The sequence below is a fragment of the Dipodomys spectabilis genome, unplaced genomic scaffold (genome assembly GCF_019054845.1).
Source record: "Dipodomys spectabilis isolate Male_0828 unplaced genomic scaffold, ASM1905484v1 ptg000365l, whole genome shotgun sequence".
Lineage (NCBI taxonomy): Eukaryota > Metazoa > Chordata > Mammalia > Rodentia > Heteromyidae > Dipodomys > Dipodomys spectabilis.
Window position 1 is genome coordinate 9,141,803 of NW_024871042.1, and position 26,182 is coordinate 9,167,984.

At 44.5% G+C, this 26,182-nt stretch overlaps 1 protein-coding gene across 2 annotated transcripts; it reads left to right on the forward strand.

Annotated features, from left to right (window-relative positions):
• The first annotated feature begins 267 nt into the window (after positions 1 to 267).
• Entpd6 (ectonucleoside triphosphate diphosphohydrolase 6) lies at positions 268 to 25,354 on the forward strand. Of its 2 annotated transcripts, XM_042666552.1 has the most exons (14): positions 319 to 337; positions 7,973 to 8,300; positions 9,401 to 9,477; positions 11,636 to 11,779; positions 14,613 to 14,688; positions 15,364 to 15,399; positions 16,249 to 16,337; positions 17,185 to 17,264; positions 17,802 to 17,866; positions 19,717 to 19,818; positions 21,326 to 21,463; positions 23,358 to 23,414; positions 23,804 to 23,916; positions 24,151 to 25,354. In XM_042666552.1, the coding sequence occupies exons 2-14, from the start codon at positions 8,009 to 8,011 to the stop codon at positions 24,247 to 24,249; spliced, it is 1,368 nt and encodes a 455-aa protein (XP_042522486.1). In that variant the 5' UTR covers positions 319 to 337; positions 7,973 to 8,008; the 3' UTR covers positions 24,250 to 25,354. The 2 variants fall into 2 exon arrangements, with proteins under 2 accessions (XP_042522487.1, XP_042522486.1); XM_042666553.1 differs by lacking the exons at positions 16,249 to 16,337; positions 19,717 to 19,818; positions 21,326 to 21,463; ... (1 more) ...; positions 23,804 to 23,916; positions 24,151 to 25,354 and having other exon boundaries at positions 268 to 337.
• The last annotated feature ends 828 nt before the right edge of the window (positions 25,355 to 26,182 follow it).

Below are 26,182 nucleotides of genomic sequence, written 5' to 3' on the forward strand. Positions count from 1 at the left end.
CCTCAGCAACAAGTGTTGCTAAAATTTGCTAACCTCTGAACTCATGCTGGGTGTTGGACATTGTGGGATGAGTGGACTCGTCTTTGCTCCCAAAGAGAGAAACTGATCAAGGAAGAGATAGCCTTACATGAACAACTCAACATAAAACTTATCAATGAAGTGGAAGTGTGTGGAGTACCATGAAGCCCAAAGATGGGGCCTCTAGAGGCATTGCTTCAGTAAATATCCTGGAAGAATTGCAAGGGTGTGGAGAAAGGACAAAAACAGGATGCTATAAAACAAAATGATTAAAAAAAAGAAGAAGAAAAACATAACATTTGAGGCAAGAAGAATCACAGTAAGAAATGACCTGCTACCTTTTTTTTTTTTTTTTTATTGTAAAGATACTATACAGAGGGTTACAGTTACATGAGTGAGGTAATGAGTACACTTCTCTTGAACATTGTTACCTCCTCCATTGTTTTCCCCCTACCATCCCCTCCCTCCCTCCCTTCCCCGAGGTTCTTTTTTTTTTTTTTTTTTTGATTGTGATTAAGTGATTACATAATTTCAAAGTCACAAGTTCATTCTAACTTTCCTGGAGCAAATTGTCTATCACAGTCTGTAATTTATAACAGTGTTCACATGTTATATACCATATTTGTGATCAGCAGCATGGGGATATTTAGTAGTGGTTCAACCAGATGAGCGGGAGTTCTTTGTTTCTTTAGTCCTGTTAGTTTTGTCATATCACCTAACATTTTGGATTTAGCATCCACTTATCAGGGAGACCATGTACCGTTTGTCTCTTCGTTCTTGGCTTACCTCGCTCAACATGATTCCTTCTAGCTCCATCCATTTCCCTGCAAATGCCATTATTTTGTCATTTCTAATGGCTGCATAATATTCCATTGTGTATAGATACCACAATTTTTGGATCCATTCATCTGTGGTGGGGCATCTAGGTTGTTTCCATATCCTAGCTATTGCGAACAGTGCTGCAATAAACATGGAGGTGCACGTGTCCTTGTATATTGGTTCCTGTTGTTCAGGGTAGATGCCTAGAAGGACCTGCTACCTTTTTAAGAATGAGGCAGTATGAAAGCTGGATGTGTGTTACATTCTGAAAAGAGAGAAAGGTACAAGAGGAGAAAGAAGACTAAGCATGATGAGATGTTTGAGAGTAAATTTGCTGCAGTGGACAGGCCCCATCCTCAGCATCTTCCCCAACCTGAAGAAGGGGAGGGGAGAGAAGAGGAAAGGAGGGGAGATAGCATCAGCAGCAAGAGAAGGAGGAATGGAGGTGGGGGGAGAGCCAGAGACATAGATATGCCATTCAGAGGCATGCCCCCAGAGACCTACTTCCTCCAACTAGGCCCTACATTCTAATATTCCATTCAGCTATGAATTTACCAATGGCTTAATACATTGGTGGGCTTAGCACCCTTTGACATAACCACCTCTTAGTAGCACCACCACTCTGAGGGCACACCTTCCACACATGAGCCTTTAGGGACATTTTATATCCAAACTATTAACTGTACACTACATAAAATGTATCATCTTACCTATCTTTACCATTCTGTGAAAGGGAATACTTACACATTGTGTCCAAACATCACCACCATCATCCATCCATCTCCCCCAACTGAAATTCAGTATCCAATAGCTCCCCATGCTCTTTTCCCTACAGCTCTTAGCCCACCATTCTACTATATGTCTCTATGAATTTGTAGATTACTGTGGAGTCCAAGGAAGGGACCTTTATGAGTGGAATTGGTTTTTGTGACTGTCCTATTTCACTTAGCAGAATGTTCTACAATAAACATCAAATTTCCCTATCTATCTAGTCTATTTAATATTTTAGAGTTTAGGATTGAATTCAGAACTTATGCTTACTAAGCATGACTATACTGCTCAATTATAGTCCCAGCCTCCTTCCTTTTTAAGACTGAATCATATTCCTTTAAATAGATCTATGTATCTGTCATCTATCAGCTGACATTTGGCTTCCTTTAATCTTTTGCCTTTTGTGAATGGATGTACAGAGGTGTCTTTTGATCCTGATTTCATTTCTTTTGGATATATACTCACAAGTGCTATTGCTGGATTGCATAGCAATTCTATTTTTTATTTTTAGAGGAAACTTCGTACTGTTTTCCGTGGCAGCTATTACATTTTACATTTCCACCAGCAGTTTCTCCACATCTTCACCAATACTTGTTATTTAATGGGGTTTTGTTGTTGATAGTGTCTGTCATGATAGATGAAAGGTGCTGTCTCATCGTAACTTTGTGTTTCTCTAATTATCAGCTGTATTCAACTTTTTTCATGTTTGTTAGCCATCTGTCATCTTTGTGAAATATGTTCACTTTTTTTTAAAAAAGAAATCAGATTACTGTTTGTGGTTAAGTTTTAGGAGTTCTTTGGTATATTCTGATGATTTGTTATCAAGTCTGATATGGTTTGCAAATATTTTTCTCCCATTCCATAGGTTACTCTTTTATTTTATTGTTTTTCTTTGCTACAAGAGGCTTCTTAATTCCACTGGTTCATTTTTGTTTTTGTTGCCTATGCTTTCTGTGTCATTTCTAAAAACTGATTGCCAAATTCAATGTCATGAAACTTTTGTCCTATGTTTTCTTCTAGAAGCTTTAGAATTTTAGGTCTCAGATTTAGGTCTTCAGTCCATTTCTCAATTTCACTGTTTCTCCATGTGGATTTCCAGTTTCCTAATACCATTTGCTGAAGAGGCTCCTTATTGTGTCGTTCTGGCAATAGATCATTTGGCCATATATATAGGGACTTATCTTTGGGTTTTCTATTCTGTTGAATTGTTCGCTGCCTTAAAGCCTGTCCACATTGTTTTGATAATATTGTTTTTATAACATGGTTTGAAATCAGAAAGTATAAGGTCTCTAACATTTTTTTTGTAGTAATGGGGCTTGAACTCAGGGCTTTGACTCTGTCCCTGAGCTCTTTTGCTTAAAACTAGCATTCCAGAACTTTGAGCCATAGCTCCACTTCCAGTTTTCTAGTGGTTAATTGGAGATAGGAGTCTCACAGACTTTCCTGCCTGGGCTGGCTTTGAACTGAGGTCCTCAGATCTCAGCCTCCTGAGTTACTAGGATTATAGGAATGAGCCACCAGTGCCTGGCCTCTAACATTTGCTTTTTTAATTAAAATGTTTTCATAGTTGAATAAGAGTGGCAAAGTCAGGCATACTTCATTGCTCCTGATCTTAAAATAAAAATTGCCTAATCTTGCTGGGTGTCAGTAGCTAACACCTATAATCCTAGCTATTCAAGATACTGAAATCTGAGGACCACTGTGTAAAGCCAGACCAGGCAGACAAATCTGAGAAAGTGGTAAAGTACCAACCATAAGCAGGGGGAGGGAAAGCCAAGCAAGAGCACAAGTCCTTGAGTTCAAGCCACAGTACCAACTCTCTCACACACACATGCACATACACACACACACACACACACACACACACACACACACACACACACACACACACACACACACACACACACACACAAAGCCACCAGTCTTTTACCATTGGGTATATTTTTGTGACTTTCATAGATAGCCATTATTATGTTGAAGTAGTTTCCTTTCATTCCTAGACTGCTGCTTGTTTTTATTCTGAAAAGGTACACACTTGGTCAAATGCTTTTTCTACAACAGTTGAGATGATCATGTTTTCTTCATTTGTTAATATAGTAACCAACATTGATTGGTTTTCATATGTTGAACCATCCTTGCATTCTAAGAGTAAACTCCCACTTGGTAATGGTATACAGTCCTTTTACTATTCAGTTTGCTATTTATTTGTTGAGGATTTTTGCATTGATGTTCATAAGCTATACCAATTTGTATGCTTCTTGTAGTGTCTATCTGGCTTTAGTATGAGGACCTTATGGAACAAGTTAAGATTAAATAAAGATTTAAGAAAGATTTGTGTTAATTCTTTATATGCTTAGCAGAATATAAATTCTAATACTCACTCAAAATTGATTCTCTACCACTAGAGCCACAGTTCCACTTCTGGCTCTTTGGGTGGTTAATTGGAGATAAGTCTCAGTCTTTCATACCTGGGATGGTTTTGAACCCTGATTTACGTATCTCAGCTTCCTGAGTAGCTAGGATCACAGGCATGAGCTAACAGTGCCTGGCTCATGCTCTTAGTTTTTGTTTTGTTTTGAGACATAGTCTCTTTGTATAGCCCAAGCTGGGCTTAAATTCACAATCCTCCTACCTCAGCCTCTGATTTTATTTGTGATTTCTTCTTTGACTCACTGGTTGTTTAAGAGTGTTTAATATCTGGGCTGGGAAGTTGGCTCAGTGGTAGAGCGCTTGCCTTGCATGCCTGAGGCCCTGGGTTCGATTCCTTAGCACCACATAAGCAAAAAAGGAAAAACCCGGAAGTGGTGCTGTGACTCAAGTGGTAGAGCGCTAGCCCAGAGCTGAGGGACAGTGCCCAGGCCCAGAGTTCAGGTCCCATGACCGGACCCCCCCCCCCCAAAAAAAAAAAGAGTGTTTAATATCCGTGTAACCAGTTTCACTTCTACTGTTGAATTCTAGCTTCATGCTATTGTGATTATAAAAGATACTTTGTATTATTTTAATTGTTTTTTAATTTATTAAGACATTTTATAATCTCTAGCTGGAGAATGTCTGACAAGTCATCTGTCCTAGGGAGTGTTCTGAATAATGTCTTCCCTCCTATTTTAATATTGTTCAAATACTGTTTCCTTATTGCTCTGATATTTGATTTTCCATCCATTATTCACAGTGGAATATTAAGCCAGGCATAGTGGCATACCTTTGTAATCTTAGCACTTAAGAGGCTGAAGCAGGCGTATGGTATAGACTACATAGTGAGACACTGTCTTAAGAAAGAAAAAAAAAGTATGTCAGGCAGGCATCAGTAGTTCATGTGTATAATCCTATCTACTGAGGAGGCAGATGAAGGTGAGAGACTCTTATCTACAATTAATAAGCAAGAAGTAGAGACATTGCCCAAGTGGCAGAACACCAGCTGTGGATGAAGAAGCTGAGCAAAAAACTTAAGATCATAAGACTCTGAGTTCAAGCCCAATTAACTGAAAACAAAAAGAGATATTGAAATCTTTCATTGACAGTTGTCTGTTTTTTCAGTTCTGTCAATGTTTATTCAGATATTTAGAAGTTCTGAATGTTACATATGTTTATAATTTTTTTACCCTCCTGCCTAATATATATGTATATATATACATATACACCTATGGAGGGTATTTTTTTTCATTGACTTTTCTCAATTATTTTTCTTTTTTTGGGGGGGGGGGGGGAGTCTGGTCATGGGGCCTGAACTCTGGGCCTGGGCACTGTCCCTCAGCTCTTCAGCTCTAGGCTAGCGCTCTACCACTTGAGCCACAGCGCCACTTCCGGCTTTTTTCTTTTTGCTTATGTGGTGCTGAGGAATCAAACCCAAGGCCTCTGGCATGCAAGGCATTCGCTCTACCACTGAGCCACCTTCCCAGCCCCTCTCAATTATTTTTCTGTTCTCTCTCATTTACCCTCCTTCTGGACCTTTTATATGATACTGTGTCCTTTGGCTCATATGACAGTTTTTGACCTAAACTCTGTTTTGTCTATACTACTTTGCTCCCTTTTGGTTACTGTTTGTATGGAATATTTTCCATTTTACCCTTTTAGCCTGTATGTATTCTTATATCTAAACTGAATGTCTTATAGATTAGCATATAGCTGGGTCCTGTGTTTTTAAACCCATTCTGCCTACTGTTGTCTTCTGATTGGGGTGTTTGACACATTTTCATTTATGGTAATTGCTGACAAGAAAATATTTATTCTTGGGGGCTGGGAAGGTGGCTTAGTGGTAGAGCGCTTGCCTTGCATGCCTGAGGCCCTGGGTTCGATTCCTCAGCACCACATAAGCAAAAAAGAAAAAAGCCAGAAGTGGAGCTGTGGCTCAAGAGTGGTAGAGCGCTAGCCTTGAGCTGAAGAGCTGAGGGACAGTGCCCAGGCCCAGAGTTCAGGCCCTACAACTGGACCCAAAAAAAAAAAAAAAAGAAAAAATAGAAAAGAAAATATTTATTCTGCCATTTGTTGTTATTTTCTATGTGTCTTACAGCTTTTCTCTCATTTCCTCTATCATTGCCTTCCTGTGGATTTAGTTGACTTTCTAGAGACAATTTTGAATTCTTTCTCATTTGTATATATTTGATACAACTTTGTGGTTTCCATAGGGATTGCATATTTAACATCTTAAAGGTATAGCACTCTGTCTTAAGTTCCAATTTAACTTTAGTCACATACAGTATCCCCTCCTTTATAGTCCTACCTATTCCTACTTACGCTACTGATATCACACACATTGCATCTTTATGAATTGTGTACTCATTATCCTAGATTTATAACTTAAAGTTGTTTATATATTTTTCTTTTTAAAGCATGAAGAATATTAAAGGTGGAGTTATAGGCTACAAATAGAGCATAGCATGAACTAAGCTCAAGGTCCACAATAAAAAAAATTTAAGGTGGCAAAATTGTATTATACAATTACTAAAGTGGTAAATTTTTTATTATGTGTATTTCACCACTATATAAAATACATAGAGTACAAATGCTCATGTTCAAAAAAAAAAGAATTCTGAACAGAAACTTTTTGGCATGTCTGGTAATGACATGGAAGATGAACAGTATGAAGGAGCATCCTTCTCCATTGCAGATAAGAGTCTGTGTGTCATGCTAGGTGGCATTGTTATACGACAAGCTGAATCTCTGGCTTTGAGGGACAGGAGCTGGGAGCTGGGGAGGAGGCGTGGCTTTTAGGATGCCTTTCTATAGCCTGCATGTGGCAGATGCTGAGAAGGGAAGATTTGTGCTGTCTCCTACCCCAGATCAGCCAGGGGCACATAGGCAGTGCTTATGTGTGACCACAAGGAGGGGACACTAAGAAGAGGCTACTCCACACTGTCTCCTAAGAGCCCATTCATTCTATTTCTGCTCCCCGCAGTCTCCAAGTTGGAGTGCATCTGGCTTCAGCTTGCTTCCCTCTACTGTCACTCTCCCCAAGCAGTGCAGCCACAGTCCTCTGTGCCTCCTCTGTGCCTCTGCATTCAGTTTGAGTGCACTGAGCACACTGAATCCCAACAGCATTAGGAGGCAGCTTGTCTGTGAGCTGTCCTACCTTGCAGATGAGAAGACCAGCTGCCACCCCCTCCCACCTACCCCAGGAGCTAGCTCACCCATGCATGTGCTGCTTCTAGGAGGCCCATGTCCTGCTCCCAGACTATACCTCTAAACCTCATACTCCTCAGATTGGAAGCCCCACTCCCCACAGTTGGCAGAGTACAGAATAGACAGACTGATAGACATTCATCAAGGGTAGAGGAGTTCTGAGAATCCAGCCTCCACCTCACCTTTCATGGAAGACCAGGAGATAGTGATGATCTTTTATTTCAGAGTATACTAATTCAAAATTAATGATGTCAGATTAACCTTTTTTTTTTTTTTTTTTTTTTGAGACAGAGTGTCACTGTAGTCCAGGCTATCCTTGAACTAGTGGTTTTCCTGCCCTTATACACATACCCAGATCTGGGATTACAGAAGTGTACCACAATGTTCACTTACCAAATAAAATTTATTTTGCTACCTGGGTTGAATTTTTAGACTCTGTATACACAGGACTCTTTGATACCAGCAGCAGTGTATCCCAAAGCCATGGAGAGGCTCCTAGAGAGGCCGTGCCAGTCTTGTGCTGTAGGGCATAGAATCTTGGATAGCTTATACAGTGTCTATACCCCTCAGTTCTGGTGAGCTAGACCTCCCAGTATCATCCTGAGGATCAAAGGAAACCTCTGACTTGAGCAGGGAAATGCAGACCAGTTTCTGGTTGAAGATTTTGCCTCTGGACCTGGAAATTTCTAATACACACTGAAGCCCTGCAGACTAATAATGTACTTTCCTTATTTCTCCTCTCTTCTAGCCAGCGGCTACTGCACAATCCCTGACAGACTAAGAAATGAGAAAAATATCGAACCATGGGACCCTGCGGGTGACGAAGGTGGCATATCCACTAGGACTGTGTGTGGGCCTGTTCATTTATGTCGCCTACATCAGGTGGCACAGGGCCTCCGCTGCCCAGGCCTTCTTCACCATTGCTGCGGCAGCCTCGGGGGCACGGTGGGGCCAGCAGGCCCACAGCTCCTCTGTTTCAGCTGCGCAGAGTCATGAGGTCTTCTACGGGATCATGTTTGATGCCGGAAGCACTGGCACCCGCATACATGTCTTCCAGTTTGCCCGGCCACCTGGAGGTACTCTGGCCTGACCATGAGCTTCTTTGATCTGAGATATTGGGTCTGCCTTTTCCCTCTCTCATGCAGGGGTCTTAGAATCTCTTCACTTCAAAAACCTGTGTGGGTTGGAATCCCTGGCTTGGGCTCACCTTGTTATTAGAGTTTTTTCCTAACATGTGAAAGCCCCACGACCAAAAAATAATAATAATAGTTTAAAACTTGCATGTTTGGAGGGCACGGCTCAAGAAAAACTCCAAATCTGCAGAGTCTTATAATATAATCACCCCAGAAACAAGAAAGTCATTTTTATTTATTTATTTATTTTATCAGCCCTGGAGCTTGAACTCAGGGTCTAGGCACAGTCCCTGCATTTTTTTATTTTTTTATTTTTTTGCTCAAGGCTAGTACTCTACCACCTGACCCACAGCTCTACTTCTGGCTTCTTGATGGCTAGTTAGAGATAAGAGTCTCATGGACTTTCCTGCCTGGGCAGCTTCAAACTGTGATCCTTAGATCATAGTCTCCTGATAGCTAGGATTACAGGTGTGAACCACCAGAACCTGGCAATTTATTTGCAATTTGGAATTATTCATCCTGTATGAATCAGCTAGAATTACCTTTTAAAATTTAGAACTTTAAATGGATGCAAGTCTTTGGAAATTACCTTTAATAACGTTGGGCTTTTTTTTCTTTTGTATTTAGGATAATGATGATGATTGTGTGTGTGTGTGAGAGAGGGGGGGGGAAGAAGGGAGAGGGAGGGAGGGAGAGGGAGGGAGGGAGAGGGAGGGAAGGAAGGAGAAGAGAGAGAGAGGAGAGAGAGAGAGACTGGGGATCAAAGCCAGGGGAGTACTATGCCACTGAGCCATACCCAGCCTTAAGTTGATTTTTTAGATAAATCAAAATTCTGGCCCAAACATAGATATCATACTCAGCTTAGTTAGCTGAACTAAGAGAGTCGAAATTTCAACAGAAACATGCTAAGGGTGCCTGTCACTCTGGGATTAGTCTGTGAAGTCAGACATCTGACCTTAAAACATCTAACTAGTCTCAGTTATGTATATTCAAACCTCATGTATATATTATAATTGTGCCTTAAAAAAATATTTTCCCCTTAGAAACTCCCACCTTGACCCATGAGACCTTCAAAGCACTGAAGCCTGGTCTTTCTGCTTATGCTGATGACGTTGAAAAGGTAAACACTTGTGTCTACAAACAAGCTTTTATGTCCTCTGATGGTGTAATTTGTAAAAGTTAACTCTTTTTCTTTGACTTTGGTGGGCCATCTCAGGAGAAGGAATCTTTTCTGGTGTTCCCTGGGCCCTTCCATGCCACTAAGGACAAGTGGAGAGGAGGGTGCAGGTGTGCTTCAGACATCCCAGATCCACCCACAAGCGTGCCAGCCCAGCACAGGGTCCTAAAGTCTTAGTGCAGTTCAGAAGCCCAGATGCTGTAATTATAGAAAAATGCATTCTTTAGGGCTGGGAAGGTGGCTCAGTGGTAGAGTGCTTGCCTCGCATGCATAAGGCCCTGGGTTCGATTCCTCAGCACCACATAAGCAGAAAAAAGCCAGAAGTGGTGTTGTGGCTCAAGTGATAGAGCGCTAGCTTTGAGCTGAAGCCTTGAGGGACAGCATTCAGGTGTCCAGCCCCCATGACCAACCAAAAAAAAAAAAAAAAAAAGCATTCTTTGGAGTTGAGTATTTGCCTTGCTTCTGGAGGCCCAGCATTGGTTTTACTGTATGTGTGTATGTCCACAAAACCAAATAAATTCCAAAGAGATTTCATTAAACTGTCAATGATTTGATACATTTATGTTATATTCACTTCTTCTAAAGTCTCTAATGCTTACCACTACACTAATACAGGACACCTGGTTTTCTCTGAAGGCTGCTTATAGAGCTGTGAATTCTCTAATGGTTCTAGAGGCCTTTCTCCATCTTCTCTCCTTGTTCCAGTGTCCTTATACATGCCAGTACCATTTGAATCACTGTCTCCTGTTGACTTTTAGAATTATGCTTATTATAAACCCCAAAGGGCCAATCACATTCTAAGCAAGTGAGTGAGCTATACCTCTAAACTACATCCTTAGCCCAGGTCCAACATTAAGTCATGAGTCAATCCATACTTACTGCCCACAGATGTGTCATGGCTTTAGGCAATGTTCTGCAAGTTCTGCCATTCTCTAACTTGGATATAAATTAAAAAAAAAAAAAAACAAAAAAAAAAACAGTGGTACAAAAGTGGCCCATAGCTCACTCCTGTAATCCTAGCTACTCAAGAAACTAAGATCTGAGGATCTCATTTGAAGCTAGTCCAGGCAGAAAAGTCCCCTAGACTACCACCAATTAACTAGCAAAAATGCCAGATTAGAGGCATGGCTCAAGTATTAGAGTACCAGCCATGAGCAACAAGCTTAGCAAGAGCAGAAGACCCCAAGTTCAAGCACTAGAATGGGCACAAGTGGCCAATAGGGCTAGAGCAATGGCTCAAGTAATAGTGTGCCTGCCTGGCAAGTGTAGGGTCTAAAGTCATACCCTACTACCAAGAAAAAAAATAGCTATAGATTAAACCTAATTAAGCGAGATAGCTTTAGAGTAAACTGAATACTTTTGAAATCTTTCTTGTAGGTAGGTAGGTAAGGTACATTTAGTGAATCAAATGTCCAAGCTACCCAGGTCAACAGTGAGAGTATCACTCTGCCTCCAGTTTGCTTCCTGAGTCACACTCCTGCTTTTTTATGTAGGCTTCGTGAGCCAGTATGTATGTCCATGAGCAGTTGGTATGTCTTCTCCTTTTTCAACACAATAAAGTAGCACAGTCTGCCACCTAGTACTACCTCATCACCCCCATATGAAAAGATATCTTCAGATGAATTCATGGAATGATATTTTGGTAGAAAGCATTGTGAGTTTTCTCCTTGGAAAAACATTGCCAAGTACAATATAATTATTCATAAGGCTTTCTTTCTATAAGATGCCCTAGAATTTCCTATTTCCTATACTCTCATGATATCTAATAGAATTACAGCTTATATGTGGTTGCCCAGTAAGGGATAATGACAAAGATAATCATTGCTACTCCTCAGAAGGCTCAGAAGTTACTGTACAGGGCAGGCTCAGCTTCATAACTTCTGATCTGCCCTTACTCTGCCACATTCTACACTAAGGTCCTTTTCCCATGTTCTCTAGGTCCCCGTGTCTCCACATGTTGGCAGTATCATTTGAGTCACTGTTTTCTGTTGACTGAAAATTTAAAAAATATTATGCTTACAATAAATCCAAAAGAGCTAAGGTAACTGTGACTCTGTATGCTAGGCATGACAGACTTGCTTTGTTTTTACTATATATACAGAGCACGCAGGGGATCCAGGAGCTGCTGGATGTTGCCAAGCAAGACATCCCATTTGACTTCTGGAAGGCCACCCCTCTGGTCCTCAAGGCCACAGCTGGTTTGCGCCTGTTACCAGGAGAAAAGGCTCAGAAGTTACTACAAAAGGTGAGCTTGGCTGTATTCCCCCAAGAATTGCTAGTGATAGCTACAAACACTAATTCTGCCAGGAGGAGGGCCATGAGCATGTGGAGGAGGGAGGCGGACAGAGGGAAAGGAACAGTAGGTGAATACAACCATAATAGTCAATGCATATATGTGAAAATGGAACTAGGAATTTTGAAGAGCTAGGTAGGAATGGAATAAATGAGGAGGAAAATGATAGGAGTGACTGTTATCAAGATGCATTGTACACATATGTAGACATGTTAAAATCCTTTGTACACCTATTTGAAGTGAAAAAGAGGATATATATATATATATATGTATATACACACAAAAATGTCTAGGTGGGATTTCCTTCAAAAGCATAGTGCATTTAAAACAAAGTTGTTTTTCTTATTATTTATACATAGATTTACTCTAAAAAAACAGCCTTACATGTTCAGTAATGACTAGGGGACTAGTTATGCTTTGCTTTGTTTTGTTGTTTTGAGACAAGATCAAAGTACTCCAGGGTAGTCCTTCTTCTTCAAGACATAATTCAGCTTTCTAGTATTTATATTAAACTGTCTATTGACTGTTGAAAGAGGTTACACCATGGAATCTCCTGTGTATACCATATTTTAGCCACTGTTTTAGATATAGAAGCTAATGTTTGCTGAACCTGCCTCTGGTGAGTTCAATGAGCTCTTTCATAAAAAACAAACCAGCAAGCTTCTGCTGCTATCAGATTACTCAACACAATGAACTAAGTATATATGCAAGGGTTCAGCCAGCTAACGTTCACTGTCTAGGATTTAGAAGCTGATATTTGCTGGTTTCTATATCAGCAGAATGGCTGAGATTAAAATGCTTCAGATATGTTCTTACGAAAAGAGTAACCCAGTGATATTCTAGTGCTTTCAGCTTTCTCAGCTCCTCCAACTAAGTGTGCATGTAAGAGTTCATTAAAGCTACCTTATCCATTGTAAGATTTAGACACTGATATTTGCCGAACCTACTCTCAGTGAAAACTCCATTGGGTTCAATGAATATGTTCTCATATATATTTATATTTTGGGTCTAATAGGCACATATGAGAGAAATCTAAGTATGGAAATAATCTATATATGTGTCCTTTGTCTCTCTGAGCCTAGCTTACTTTATTCAATATGATTTTTTCCCAGGTTTATCCATTTCCCCACATATGACAGAATATTATTCTTCCTGATGGGTGAACAAAATTCCATTGTGTGTGTGTGTGTGTGTGTGTGTGTGTGTGTGTGTGTGTGTGTGCGTGTGCAAGCGCGTGCGCGCGCATGCGCGCACTATTCATGGGGCTTGAACTCAGGGCCTGAGCACTATCCCTGAGAGCTTTTGTGCACAAGGCTAGTTCTCTACCACTTGAGCTACAGCTCCACTTCTGGCTTTTTGGTAGTTAATTGAAGATAAGAGTCTCACAGACTTTCCTGCCCAGGCCAGCTCCCTACTGTGATTCTCACATCTCAGCCTCCTGAGTAGCAAGAATTACAGGCATGATCACCAGTGCCTGGTTATATCACATTTTCATAATCCATTCATTGAATGTAGGGCATCTGGACTATTTCTGTAACTTGGTTATAGTGAATAATGATTCAATGAACATGAATGTATAGGTAGCTTTATTAAATCCTGACTTGCCACCTAGGAAAAAATTTTTGGTGCTAGTCTTGAGGCTTGAACTCAGGGCCTGGGTGCTGTCTCTGAGCTTTTTGGCTCAAGGCTAGCATTCTACCACTTGAGCCACAGCTCCACCTCTGGCTTTTTGGTGATTAATTGGAGATAAAAGTCTCATGGACTTTCTTGCATAGCCTTTTGTTAAACTGCAATCCTCAGATCTCAGCTTCTTATAGGCGTGAACCACCGACGCCATTCACTACCTCGGAATTTGATGTAGTCAGAATGCCATGGGAGCTCAGTGCCTTAATACCTCAGCCCAAGCTTTTTGCTAAATCTCCTTGGTACCTGAGTCCTACTCTTGGTCTGATACTCAGATGTGACTGCTCAAGAGATCCTTTAGCCTCCTCCCTCCTCTAAAGCTTCTCAGGGCTTATATTTCTGCAGCTACTCAGTGTTCTGCAGTAGGGCTAGGAATAAGTCTTCCAACCCACTGAGGTTAGGAAAGAGCTCTAAACACAGGATCTCCCCACCTCTCTCTGTTCTTACAATATTTAGCTGTGAGGTTGTGGTCCTTCAGATTAGGACTTTAGGACATGAGAAAGGTTTATGTGGACAGATACACTGAAGCTGCTGTCCTAAAACTTACTGGAAGCTTACAGAGGGACATGCCCAATTGTTCATGGCTTCCACCTCTCTGCCCAGATGTGTCACTGAACAGTGCCCTAGGGAACACAAATGGTCCTCAAGTTTGAGTTCCCCTTGTAGGGCTTTTTACTTCAGGTCATTTCCCATGGCCAGGTAGGCTAAGCCAGCCTAACCCCAGGCCATCCATTCCCCCAGAGATTTTCAAGTACAAAACAACCTAAGACAAGCCACCCCAGAGGAGATTATCTGAGGAAGCCCTCACAGAAAGTTGAAGCTTAAAGCAAAACGTAAGCTTTGCCTCAGAACACAGCAGAGCCTTCAGTGTTCTGCTACTGCCTACTGGACACATGGTGCACCTAGAAACCACAGACTTTACTCTCTTCTTGATTTGAGTTTATTGTTGTTGCTGTTGTTGTTGTTGGGGAGTTGCTTGTTTTGAGATTGATGCATAGTGTAAGCTAGCTTCAAACTTAAGATCTGCCTCTGCCTCCTGAGTGCTGGGGTGACAAGGGTGCACGGTATTACTCCACTTTAAAAAGTCTCTTTTTATATTCAGGTGAAAGAGGTGTTTAAAGCATCACCTTTCCTGGTAGGTGATGACTGTGTCTCCATCATGAACGGAACGGACGAAGGTGAGTGACAGACATTGCAACTGGACACTGCTACATGGCAGTGATACAGGGCTGTTGGGAATTCCAGGCCTGGGAGCTCTTTCATTAGTCAACTACGGGGGTGAAGGATAATTGACATTATTGTCCCATTTACAAATTAAGTATCCCAGAGGAGTATTAGGGGGCTAGTGTGGAGAGGTAGATTCTTACCTTGACAAACTCTAAACCTGGAACAAATGAAGTCTCTAAAAAACATGTCTTTTGGCTTTAAAAAAAATTGGACAGAATTCCAGTTGCTGCCACGTTTAGAACATTAAAGTTGCATTACTCATTCTACAATAGACACTAAAGGTTCCTCATGGGCCCTTGCTTTTAAACATGACCTTAAGAGTGAATTTGTGTGGAGTAGAGGGAACACTGGTCTCACTTACTAAAGATGAAGCTGCGGATGAAGCACCAGAGGAAGACATGTATATGGCAAAGTGTTCTAGGTTTTAGTGTGGAATCTTCTAGAATAATCTCTCAGAAGTCCCTGTATTCGTTTACACACAGTGCTTTTCTCTGAGTGGTCTAAAGGGCATGAGTTTGGGTTCCTCTTGTCGGGCTCCTGGAATCTGGAACTAGTAGGTAGTGGTCCTGGGTGTTGAACTGACAGTCTCAAGTGACTGAAACGCTGCCTGTGCCTCTCTGTTGCAGGTGTCTCAGCGTGGATCACCGTCAATTTCCTAACAGGTGTGTGTCCACTTGATGGGAAAGGCTAGTTGTTCTCAGTCCTGAAAGGGCTTTCTGGAGCACAGGGGCCTCGTTTCCATAACCCCCGGCTTTCAGTGCTGCTGGTCCAGAGGTAGGCTGTGGGTGTTGGGTAGCTGGATATCCATCTGGCTTGGCAGATAGCCATGAGCTCACAGGTATATATGTACTTGGAGTGCCTGCCCACTCAGCCCTTTCTCCTAGCCTAGCCAGCATCTGTCTGACACCTGCCGAGCATCTACCAGAGGCCCTGCACTCTCATTTGTTTGTGAGAGAGGTAGTAAATGAGACCAGTATGCCTTCAAATATTCAGTGTGATGTGAATGCTAATTATCTTATACTAGATATGTCTGTTGTTAAAAGATATACAGCAAGAAGTTACTGTCATAAATCATTCCCAGGTGTATGTGTGAAGGTTTCTTCATAGGCTTCACCTTTTAAGAGGTCAGGATTCTCCACCTCAGATGCCTCTAGAGAGCAGAGCAGAGACAGGACTAAAGTAGGGGGCCCTACGGCCAGTGTCAGCATATTGAAGAATACCCTGTCTCCTGGGAGGTGAGACAGGCCTCCAAGCAACTCCAGGCCCTCTCTGGCAGTCAGTGTCATCCTGTCCTGTCATTATTCACATCAGACAGCCAGTAGAGCCACTGATCTTGCCCTTTAAACGTATAGCATACCTTTAAACAAATTTTTTTTAAATAGTTGCAGCTACTTCCCTATCTTGTTTTTCATTCCACTAAAGGGCCCGGCTTTTGACCTCTCTTGATCTCCCTACTATTCTTGGCAGCTTCCTAATACGACAGTGCTGTGTCTTTACTCGCTGTGATCTAGGCAGTTTGAAAACTCCAGGAAGGAGCAGTGTGGGCATGCTGGATTTGGGCGGAGGATCCACTCAGATCACCTTCCTTCCACGGGTTGAGGTAATCAGCTGGTCCTGCCCTGGGAGCAGGACAGGGGCTGCCAGGGGTGCACTGCATCCATCTCTACTGGGAGCCCGCAGCTGCTCGGGGCAGGCCCTTTGGCTGATGTAAGGCTCCCCATCTGAGCTCTCTCACAGATAAAGCTTCTGACTGGGAAACGAAAACAAAACAGAAATTCATTTTGTAATGGTGCAACAAAAACCTTTGGATCAGAAAATATGAAATGGATGCTTCCTATCCCCTGTGGGGTTCCAGGGAAGGTACAAAGATCTTTGTAGTCTTATGAAGTCTGTAGGCAACCCTTTTTGATATAGTAGTTCTAAAGGACACAAAAAAAGACTTGTAGCTAAGACCATCTACTATCTTAAATAGCTTTCTTTACCCACCCATTTTCTTATTAACTTGCTTAAATTTATGATATGCTACTTGTCTGTATGGTCTGTAGTTGTCACATTGATAAAATGCAGCTAAATATGGTAGTTCACACCTGTAATACCAGTACTTCAGAACCTGAGGCAGGAGGATCTCAAGTTCAAGGTCAGCCTGAGCAACTAGAGCACCTGTCATGAAATAAAAAGTTCTAAGAATGTAGAACAGTGATAGAACATTCGCCTAATAAGCATGAGGCCCAGTACTGCTAAAAAGCAAATCAAAATGCTATTCAAAAGGGGAAACATTCTGGATGTTTTTTCATTGCTTGTTCCCTACTGTCACAGCAGTAGATTGCATGTCAAGCTCAATGAACTCCATATGAATGTTCCTGTTTGACTAAATGAATTGAGGGAGGAGGGGACAATCTATTGGAAAAAACCACAGGAAACACAGTAACCTTCATGTTCCTCCCCAGGGCACCCTTCAGACCTCCCCACCAGGCCACCTGACAGCGCTGCAGATGTTTAACAGGACCTACAAGCTCTATTCCTACAGGTAGGTTTTCTAGGGGTAAGGGAGGCTGACTGTCCATGCTGGCAGCTCCAGTGCCCCTGGTATGCCTCCCACGCCTGCCTCTCTGCAGGACTAGATCCCAGAATAATCACCAGTCTCAGCAGCTTTGCGCTGTGAGTCCCTGGAAACCTTCTTCTTCTGGCTCCTCTCCTCTCTCCTTTAAAAAATGTATTTGTAGTAAAATCGCATTCATCTTTTGTGTTCACTCTGTTCTGCATTTAAGGAGGCTCACAAAATCTTAGAGGAGCCCAGGGACTGTGCAGGAACTTGGTGAACCACGCGGTACCTTCAGTCAATTCTTGTACCTTATTTACTGCCACATTCACTGCAGTTTCCACAGCTCCCCAGTGAGCTCAATAAGCCCTCTTGTGTTGAATTACTAAGCTAAATACTCTAAATGTTGTGAGAAGCTTCTAAAAGAAGCAAGATAGCCCATAACTGCTTTGCTCCAAGATCCTGCCTTTCCCATTCATGATGGGACCAGGCAGGATACCAAGCTTTCCCGTCTTACCTTCACAGCTACCTGGGGCTAGGACTGATGTCAGCGCGGCTGGCAATCTTGGGTGGCGTGGAAGGGAAACCTGGTGAGTGAAATGAACTGCTCGAGGTTGTATCCTCACCCTCCGTGGGAATGGGAAATACCTCTCCTACCCCTCTGCTTGTCCACTCAGCCAAAGGGGCTATTGCTGGTCTGGGAGGGACGAGCTGTAGATTTTGTCAGGGATGTTCTATTGGGGAAGATGTGTTTTACCACTGCACTTTCTTTTTTAAGAGACAGTAGTGAAGTTATTTCTGAAACACAATCTAAGGGAGCCAAATAACTGGGTATAGTTGTCACCTACATTGGAGTAAACTTGTGTGTTAGCTATCACTATGCCAGAATACCTGAGATAAACAACTTATAAGAAGGACAAGTTTGTTTTGGTTCATGGTTTCAGAGTTTCAGTCTTTGTCTGTTGGCTTTGTCCCTTTTTAGCCAGTAAGAAAAGCAGAATGTCATGTTGAGTCCATGTGGCAGAGGAAATTGCTCATTATCATGGCATCTGGAATGGAAAGAAAGACAGAAATGGGCCAGAGTCCTACTGTCCCCTTCAAGGGCACGCCCCAGTGACCTCCCTCTTCCCAGTTACCTCATTCCTTCCCAAGTGACCTCATTCCCTGGAGGTCAAATCTGTACTTAAAGGAGATCACTGCTGCTCATTGCAGAGGCTCTGAAATGAGGCTGGTGTTGACATGTCTTTCCTGATAGCGTCCAGACATGTGCCTTGTTCTCCACACAGATCCCTGTGTGTTCCTTAGCACAAGGCTTCCTTTGCCTGCTCCACTGGCCCAGCAGCCTTCAAGGGCCTGGTCATTCAAGCAGAATTTTCACGTTCTGTCAGGTTCTATGTGTATCCTCATAGCGCTCTCCTTTATTGTAAACCAAGAATGTGTTTCTGTCTCAGAAACACCTGCAGCCCTCCACACAGAGCCAGGAATAGGTATTATGTGGCTAATGGGAAGTCAGGCAACCTTTGCCCCTGGATCATTAATGTTGAGTCTCAGTCTAGCTTCCTCCATCTTCTCCACTCAGTGCAGTATCAGAAAGGACTTGCCTCTGCAGTACCTAACGCTGGCACCCCAGGGCGGAGCGGCAAATGCCTAGGGTGGGACCTAGTGACAGACTACTTCCCTAGCATGCAAGAAGCCCTGTATTCTATCCCCAGCAACAAAGAGCTACAAAATGAACAGCAAATGAATTCAGCAGTGTTGGGCTGGGCAGTGTCTTTACTAGGGTCCCAGATCTCATGTGGCTATGGGAGAAGTGACTAATGCTGGAGTTGTGCACAGTACTCTCTTCCACATGGTCTCACTCACAGAAATGTAGCCTAGGCTGCTTACATGGCAACCCCAGGGAAGGATTGTGAGAATTGCCCTCTGAAAAGTCAATTCCCATGACTTCCCACTATCCAGCCAGAGTCCAGAGAAGGCAACAAGGCCCTCTCTGGGGACAACCAGGCTTTGCAGGGTGACAGTGTAGATATCACCTTGGACATCAGCCACCAACTTCCTTTGCTAGTTGTGGGCCTATCATTTGTGCTACAGGGTAAACAGATGAAATCAGGCATGGTGGCACCTAGTTATATTTGTACCTGACCCTGCCACCAGTCTACCAGTTATCTGTAAAAATGGGTTATGACAGCCTTCCCATAAAGTTGTTGTGGCCCCTAAGTGTGGAGATACGATCTGTGGGGGTTCTGTAGTCCTGTTTTCAGAAGTCATTGCTGCCACTGCATAATGGAACTGTGCTGTCCCCAGGAGGCAGGTCCCTGCTGCTCCCATGCCCTTATTGTAGCATACTCTGCCTCAACTTCCCTCCCAGCTCTTCAAAGTTCATCTGACAGCAGTAGATGCAACTTTTTTCCTCTTTCTCTCATCTTTATCTCTATTTCAGCAAAAGATGGGAAGGAGTTGGTCAGCCCTTGTTTGTCTCCTGGGTTCAAAGGCGAGTGGGAGCATGCTGAAGTCACATACAGGATTGCAGGACAGAAGGCAGGTACGGTGAATTTGTTGTCTCTCAGAGGCCTATAAGGGCCTGCTGCCCCCTGTGCCTTTTCCAAATACCACTTGCCCAGACAAGCTCACACTGGCCCTGCAATTGCAGGCAGCATAAACCCTGCTGGGGCTTGGAAGTACAGGTCATTGTCAGAGTCAAGACTCCCTGCCTCTCTCTCTCCCTCCTACAGTCTCTCTGCACGTTTTCTTTGTCTGTCACCAAACGCTTTTCTCCAGATGGCCCCAATTCCCTATCAAGCCCCCAGTGAAAAGGACCTTAGGACCCCATGACAAATGCTTTTATCTGGGCTGTTGGCCCAGAAGTCTGGCCACTTTTGTGTATAGCAATATAGAGGCTACTGCTTCAGCCTGCTCAGGCCATGTAGCCCCTGCCACCCTATGACTGGGACCTAGTGTTCTGATGGTCTTGTTCACTCTGGGTTCTTGGGTTTCTTCTGAGACAAATACTGAAATACTGCTCCCAGGCTGGTTACCACCTGCATGGGTGTGTCTGCCTTCAGTAACTGGGCAGGTCAGTCTGGTTTAGTTGTCCCCTATGCACGTACCAAGGGCCAGAGCTTGCCATAGGGACAGGGCACACACCAGATAGTGCAGCTGGGTCCAGTGGGAAGAGTCAGGCAGTGGAAATACAGGAACTAGTGCTTTGAAGAACAATAAATAGGCAGAGATGAGTGCCAAGAGGAGACTGCAGTGTTAATCAGGATGGACAGGCTTTGAGCCAAGATGTGGAAATGCCAACAAGTTGCCCCCATCTAAGGCAGCAGATCACCAAGCCAAAGAAGCAGCACATAAAAGGCCTTAGGGCAGTGTCTGTGTTCACTGAATGAGGTAGCAGGACTTTTCTAATGAAAGGCAGTGGGAGGAAATGAGCCCTGAAGGGCAAGGCATGCCTGTGTAGCCCGTGGGGAACATTACGAAGACAGGAAGGTGAGTTGAATCCAGGTTTGAGGTATGAGTGGTTGAGGTTGTCCAGTGGACATCCACAGAAGTTGGTTGATCTCCAGAGAGTGTTGACTTTGGGTTTTGTTTGGCCATTGTCCTTCATCTAGCTTTGTGCTTGTGTGAGTAGCCCACAAGGCCCACTGTGTAGGCCCACTGTTGACCTGGCTGTGAGGTGAAGCTCAATGTGGGCTGGGAAGGTTGAGTATGGTACGCAGCAGCAAAGGACTGGGTGAAGACGGCAACACAGGGCCCAGTGGGAGACTTCCTGGTGTCAGTAAGCCGTGGCCTCCCCCTCAGAACTAGGGGCTTGAGGCTTCCTCTGGCCCCATGGTGCTCTGGGCCTTTGGACCTTGACTGGGAGCGCCTTGGCTCCTGAAGGGTGTAATTGCCTTGTGCAACAAGCAAGTCACTGACTCGGGATGGGTCTGAGGGTGCGGGTCCTACCTCACTCTCCCACCCAGGTCAGGGTCTTAGGTCATGGGGGGGATGGCATGGACCAAGTAACTTACTCACTGACCACTGCTGACTATGTGCTTTTCCTGCAGCAAGCCTCCACGAGCTGTGTGCCCGCAGAGTGTCAGAGATCCTTCGAAATAAAGTACACAGGACCCAAGAGGTGGAGCATGTGGACTTTTATGCTTTTTCTTACTACTATGACCTTGCAGCCAGCGTGGGCCTCATAGGTAAGGGCTAGGCCTGGCACGGCTCTAGGCAGAGGGACTGTGGCAGCAAATTGTCATCGTGAGGTAATAGAAACCACCTTAGAAGCCATAAAGAAGTCCATCATCTGAACAGGAACTGCTCAGCACAGTTTTGTAGATGTTATCTTTTTGAGACATTTAGCAAAGAGAACAGTTGCCCTGACCTAACTTATATTGTTCCACTCCTCAGGCCCACAACAGGTTCTGGCCTGGATCCTGCAGCTCTGGCTCACAGCCATGGTTTCTCTCTGACTCATCCTCTCCACTCAAGGAGAAGGGAAGACAGAGCAAGGTGTTGGAGTTTGCTGAGCCTGGCTATGGCCAGATGGTGTGGACACTCATGAAAGTTACAAAGTTGCATCAGTGGCTGGAGACCCAAATTTTCTAAATGAAATAGAGGAAGTCAGAAAATGGTTGGGGTGAGAATAGCAATGCTAGTTAGTGCTAAATAAAAGCCTCTCAGAAAAAGCAGATGATGTCACTGTTCTAGCTCCCTGTGACTTCAAAGGTACTCAGTGTTTGTACTAGCTGTGCTGTCCCTGGGAAGGGATGAGTGTGGATAACAGCCAGGCAGGTGTGAATGGTCAACATAGAAGGTGGCCTCTTCTGAGACAGCTTGGCGTAGGCCCCTGAGCTACAGTGAGGAACACCTATCAGTGCTTTCCTGACCATACTAGGACTGTGGACATTGCCATGCCAAGATCCACCACACCAGCATGATCTAGAAGTCTGCCTGGGATTCACCTTTGGGCTGGCTCTGCGGGACCCCTCACTTTGATCGTCTGTGCCATGGTTGTCCTTGAGAGCAGCTTGGGGGTAATTAGCTTACATGGCAGTTCCCGTGTAGGATAGCCTGGCATTCACATCACTCACCACCACTGTTATCAGGAGGCTTCGGTCTTACCTGTTTTGGGTTTTTTTTTGTCGGTCATGGAGCCTGAACTCTGGGCCTGGGCGCTGTCCCTCAGCTCTTCAGCTCAAGGCTAGCGCTCTACCACTTGAGCCACAGCACCACCTCCAGCCTTTTTCTGCTCGTGGTGCTGAGGAATCGAACCCAGGGCCTCATGCATGCAAGACAAGCACTGTACCACTGAGCCAACATCCCAGCCCTTACCTGGGGTTATCTCTGGAGGTGCGAGGCTATTCAGAGGGCAGTTGAGACTGCTCACTGTAGTTAATTCTTGGCTCTGAAAGAACAATCTGTTTTCAGAACTCAAGAGAATCTTTAATGGTGACATTTGCTGACATAGCAAACACCCAGAGTCAGGGACTGCTCCCTCTGTAGAGCCCCAAGAAGGCTCTGACCAACGCTTCTAAAACAGTAGATCACTACTCATTTTCTCTTTTATAGGACTTTATTTTTTTTCCCTAGAGGGTCCAGGACTTCCCAGAGACATTTATTTTCTCTCTGCTCTTCAACTTTTCCTAGCTTCAAGTGTTTGCTCAATTTTGGGATCTAGAGGTCCTGGTGAGACTCCTTTAGTGGGATATTGTAAGGTTGGGGTGAGATGATCCTCTAAGGCTTCCTGTCCTGTGTGTCCCATGGAAACACTTGATACCACAATCAAGGGCTTGAATATGACTGTGATAGAGTTCTTGCTCAGCATACATGAGGCTTGGCTTTAATCCCAGCACTGTAAAAAGAAAAAAAAAAATCTACAGTGTGTGTGTGTGTGTGTGTGTGTGTGTGTGTGTGTGTGTGTGTGTGTGTGTATGGCTACTGGGAGCCAGAGGAGAGGGTCCTATGAGAAGAGTCCATGACTACATCCCCATGTTGTGGAGCTCCTGGTCTGGGCCCCCGGTGCCATCCTCAGGTCTCAGCAGCATCGTGTACTTGGGAATGCACCTGCAGACCATGTCTTATTTCCTCCCACAGATGCAGAGAAGGGAGGCAGCCTTGTAGTTGGAGACTTTGACATAGCAGCCAAATATGGTGAGTGGTACCTTGATTGCTGAGGTGACAAGCTGAGAGGGCAGAGGGGAAGAAACCATCCCATGTAGGGGACAGACATCCCACAGTTCCTATGACAGGCACTGGCCCTGAACTCCTGCATTTGGTTCCTAATTCTGTTAACTAGATAGACGTGTAAGTGTACAGAGTCCAAAGAGCACTGGGATTCTGACCTAGTGGAGGTGGGAACGGGCTTGCAGCCTGCCCCTGGGTACACTAGGCCTGTCACCTCCCAATGTTGGGTTTCCGTCTTGACAATAAATCAGAAGTGAGGAGCGTGGGTGGGTGATGGAAGTAGGCAGAGCCAGTGTCTGCAGCCCACCCTCCCTGCAAGGAGGGACTTAATCTAGAACTAGCCATCTCTCCCTCAGTGTGTCGGACCCTGGAGACCCAGCCGCAAAGCAGCCCCTTTGCATGCATGGACCTCACCTATATAAGCTCACTGCTCCAGGAGTTAGGTTTCCCCAGGGACAAAGTGCTGAAGGTAAGGACTTACCTCTTGAGTGCCCCGCTTCTCAGTTCTGTGGAGTTGGGTATAGGGAACTACAGACCCCATTTGGGAGTTTCACTCCCTACCCCATCCCTGGCTTCCGAAAAAAGTCCAGAGCACCTTCTAGCTTTCTGATAAGGCTGCCTTTATCCACCGAAGCCACCTGGCCTTTCACATCTCAGGTGGGTGTGTGATAATCTTCTGTGCCTCTTCCTTTGTCTTTTCAAGCTCACTCGGAAAATTGACAATGTGGAGACCAGCTGGGCTCTCGGGGCCATTTTTCATTACATCGACTCCCTAAACAGACAGAAGAGTCTATCTTCATAGCAGCTGAGCCCCAGTTCCCACCCAGTCAGCTTTTTTGAGCTTGCATCTCCATGGACCCCTCCATCCTGGAAGTGATTCCATCCTTGAGGAGCTACCATACTGGCTAAGACTCTCCTTCCTCAGCCTGCAGTGGCACCTCGTACAGACTTGCCTGAGACCTGGTGGGATCCCTTGCTGCCTGGCCCATGTACTAGCCCTGTTGTGCCTCATCTGGCCCAGGGGCAGGGGCTGGGAGGCCCCAGGCATTCCCCCTGCCTTGCCTACAAGAAGGCAATGAGCTAGACAGGGCCAAGGGCACACCCTGAGGTGGGCCTTCAGCCCCTATCCCCATCCCCTCTGTCTGCAGGGTTGTGGCTGCTTTTCCGTGCATCCCTGTGATGTAGATCTTGTCTCCCAGCCCCTGCTGTTCCCTCTCCAGGGCCAGACCTCCACCTCCCCTGTGCTGGCCTGGCTGCTCTGGGGGAGCCAAGAAGAAAAAGTGCAATCTCCAGGACAAAAGACTTGAGCATATTCATCTCATCCTCATTGTGAACAGTGAACTCACAGGGAGGTCTGCTCCCCACTAGTGGGTAATACTAGTAGGAAGAGAACAAAGAAGACTCCCTCTTCCAGAGCTCTCTAGGAAGGTATTTCTGATTGCAGAGTCCCCAGGTGTGAGCAGGGCTGAGTGTAATCACTGTAAAAACACCCATGGCCATGCTGCCTGCCCTGGGAGTGTCAAGCACTTCTGTATAAAACTATGTCTGAGCCCCTTTTCTGGACACAACTCTGTGTCCCAGTGAATGTATTGCTGCTGTGAGCCATTTGCAGACTAGCAGGGCCGGTCAAAGATATAGCCCCAGAACCACACTTTTTTGTGGCTCTTGTGCTCTCTACAGGCCATAGCCTGTTCTCCTCATCTGACCCAGGGGCAGGTTCTGGGATGCCCCCTAGCACCCACTCTCTGGGTTGGAGCTGAGTGTGAAGCTTGGATATGGTTTAGGACCTGGTGCCTGAGTCCCTCATTGTCCTTCAGTGAATGTACAATACATGGAATAAGCTGAACCTGTTGTGTTCCATTCCAAATAATAAAGGTTTACAAGGGTTTCACTCCTCTACTTCCTCTGGATAAGTGGCTGGTGTTCATCCCCCAGCCAAGATCCCTGTTTATTAGCATTTAAAAACCTGCCAAAAAGATGGCAATCGGTGGCAATAGCTCTCAGCAGTGGCAAAGGCTGTCTTGGGTTCTAACTAGAGCCTCCTCCTGCTGCAGTGGTTTGTTGAGAGAAGAGCTTCATACCTCCTGAGATAGTGACCCACAGTCTGGCCAGGGAAGGTTCTGAATATATCACCCTCTCTGGTGAGTGGTAAGTCCCCACATCACCCTGTGTGGCAAGGACCTGGCTTTACTATAGTGTAGACCTAAGATGGCGGCATTCCAGAGTGAGAACTGTTGGGTGAACCCCTACTCCAAGTGCTCACAGCCCCCACACCTACTTGAGGACCTGACTAAAGAGATGATGAGATCAGGCCCCTGGACATCTCTGAAAAGGAAGTCTGCTGCCATGTGCAAGGCAGTCAGTGTGATCCCAACTTGAGCAGGGAGGAATAAATAAATAATGTTCAGGGCATGAATAAAATGAGCCAGTGACTTCTCCAAAGTTGAACCTTGGAGAAAAGGTTTAGAGACCAACACATGATACAAGCTGGGAAGGAAAAATGAGAAAAGATGTTCCACCAAATGAAAAGTAATAGGTGGGACAATGTCCAGGAAGTGAGGGCTGAGGAGGGTGTCAAAAACAAAACAAAAAGCAACAACAACAGAAGAAGAAAAAAGAATTCACTGTCTATACTGCACCAGACCTGTTTTGGCAAAGCCCATGCCTGCCCCTTGGCTTCCATCGTCTCTGGTGGCCTAAATATTTAAAGAACTCCATAAGCAAAGTGAAAATTG

Coding starts and splice junctions, on each gene's coding strand:
- Entpd6 (XM_042666552.1), top strand. CDS start 8,009: ATGAGAAAAATATCGAACCATGGGACCCTGCGGGTGACGAAGGTGGCA. Junction 14,689..15,363: donor CATGAACGGAACGGACGAAG/GTGAGTGACAGA, acceptor TCTCTGTTGCAG/GTGTCTCAGCGTGGATCACC. Junction 15,400..16,248: donor CACCGTCAATTTCCTAACAG/GTGTGTGTCCAC, acceptor GCTGTGATCTAG/GCAGTTTGAAAACTCCAGGA.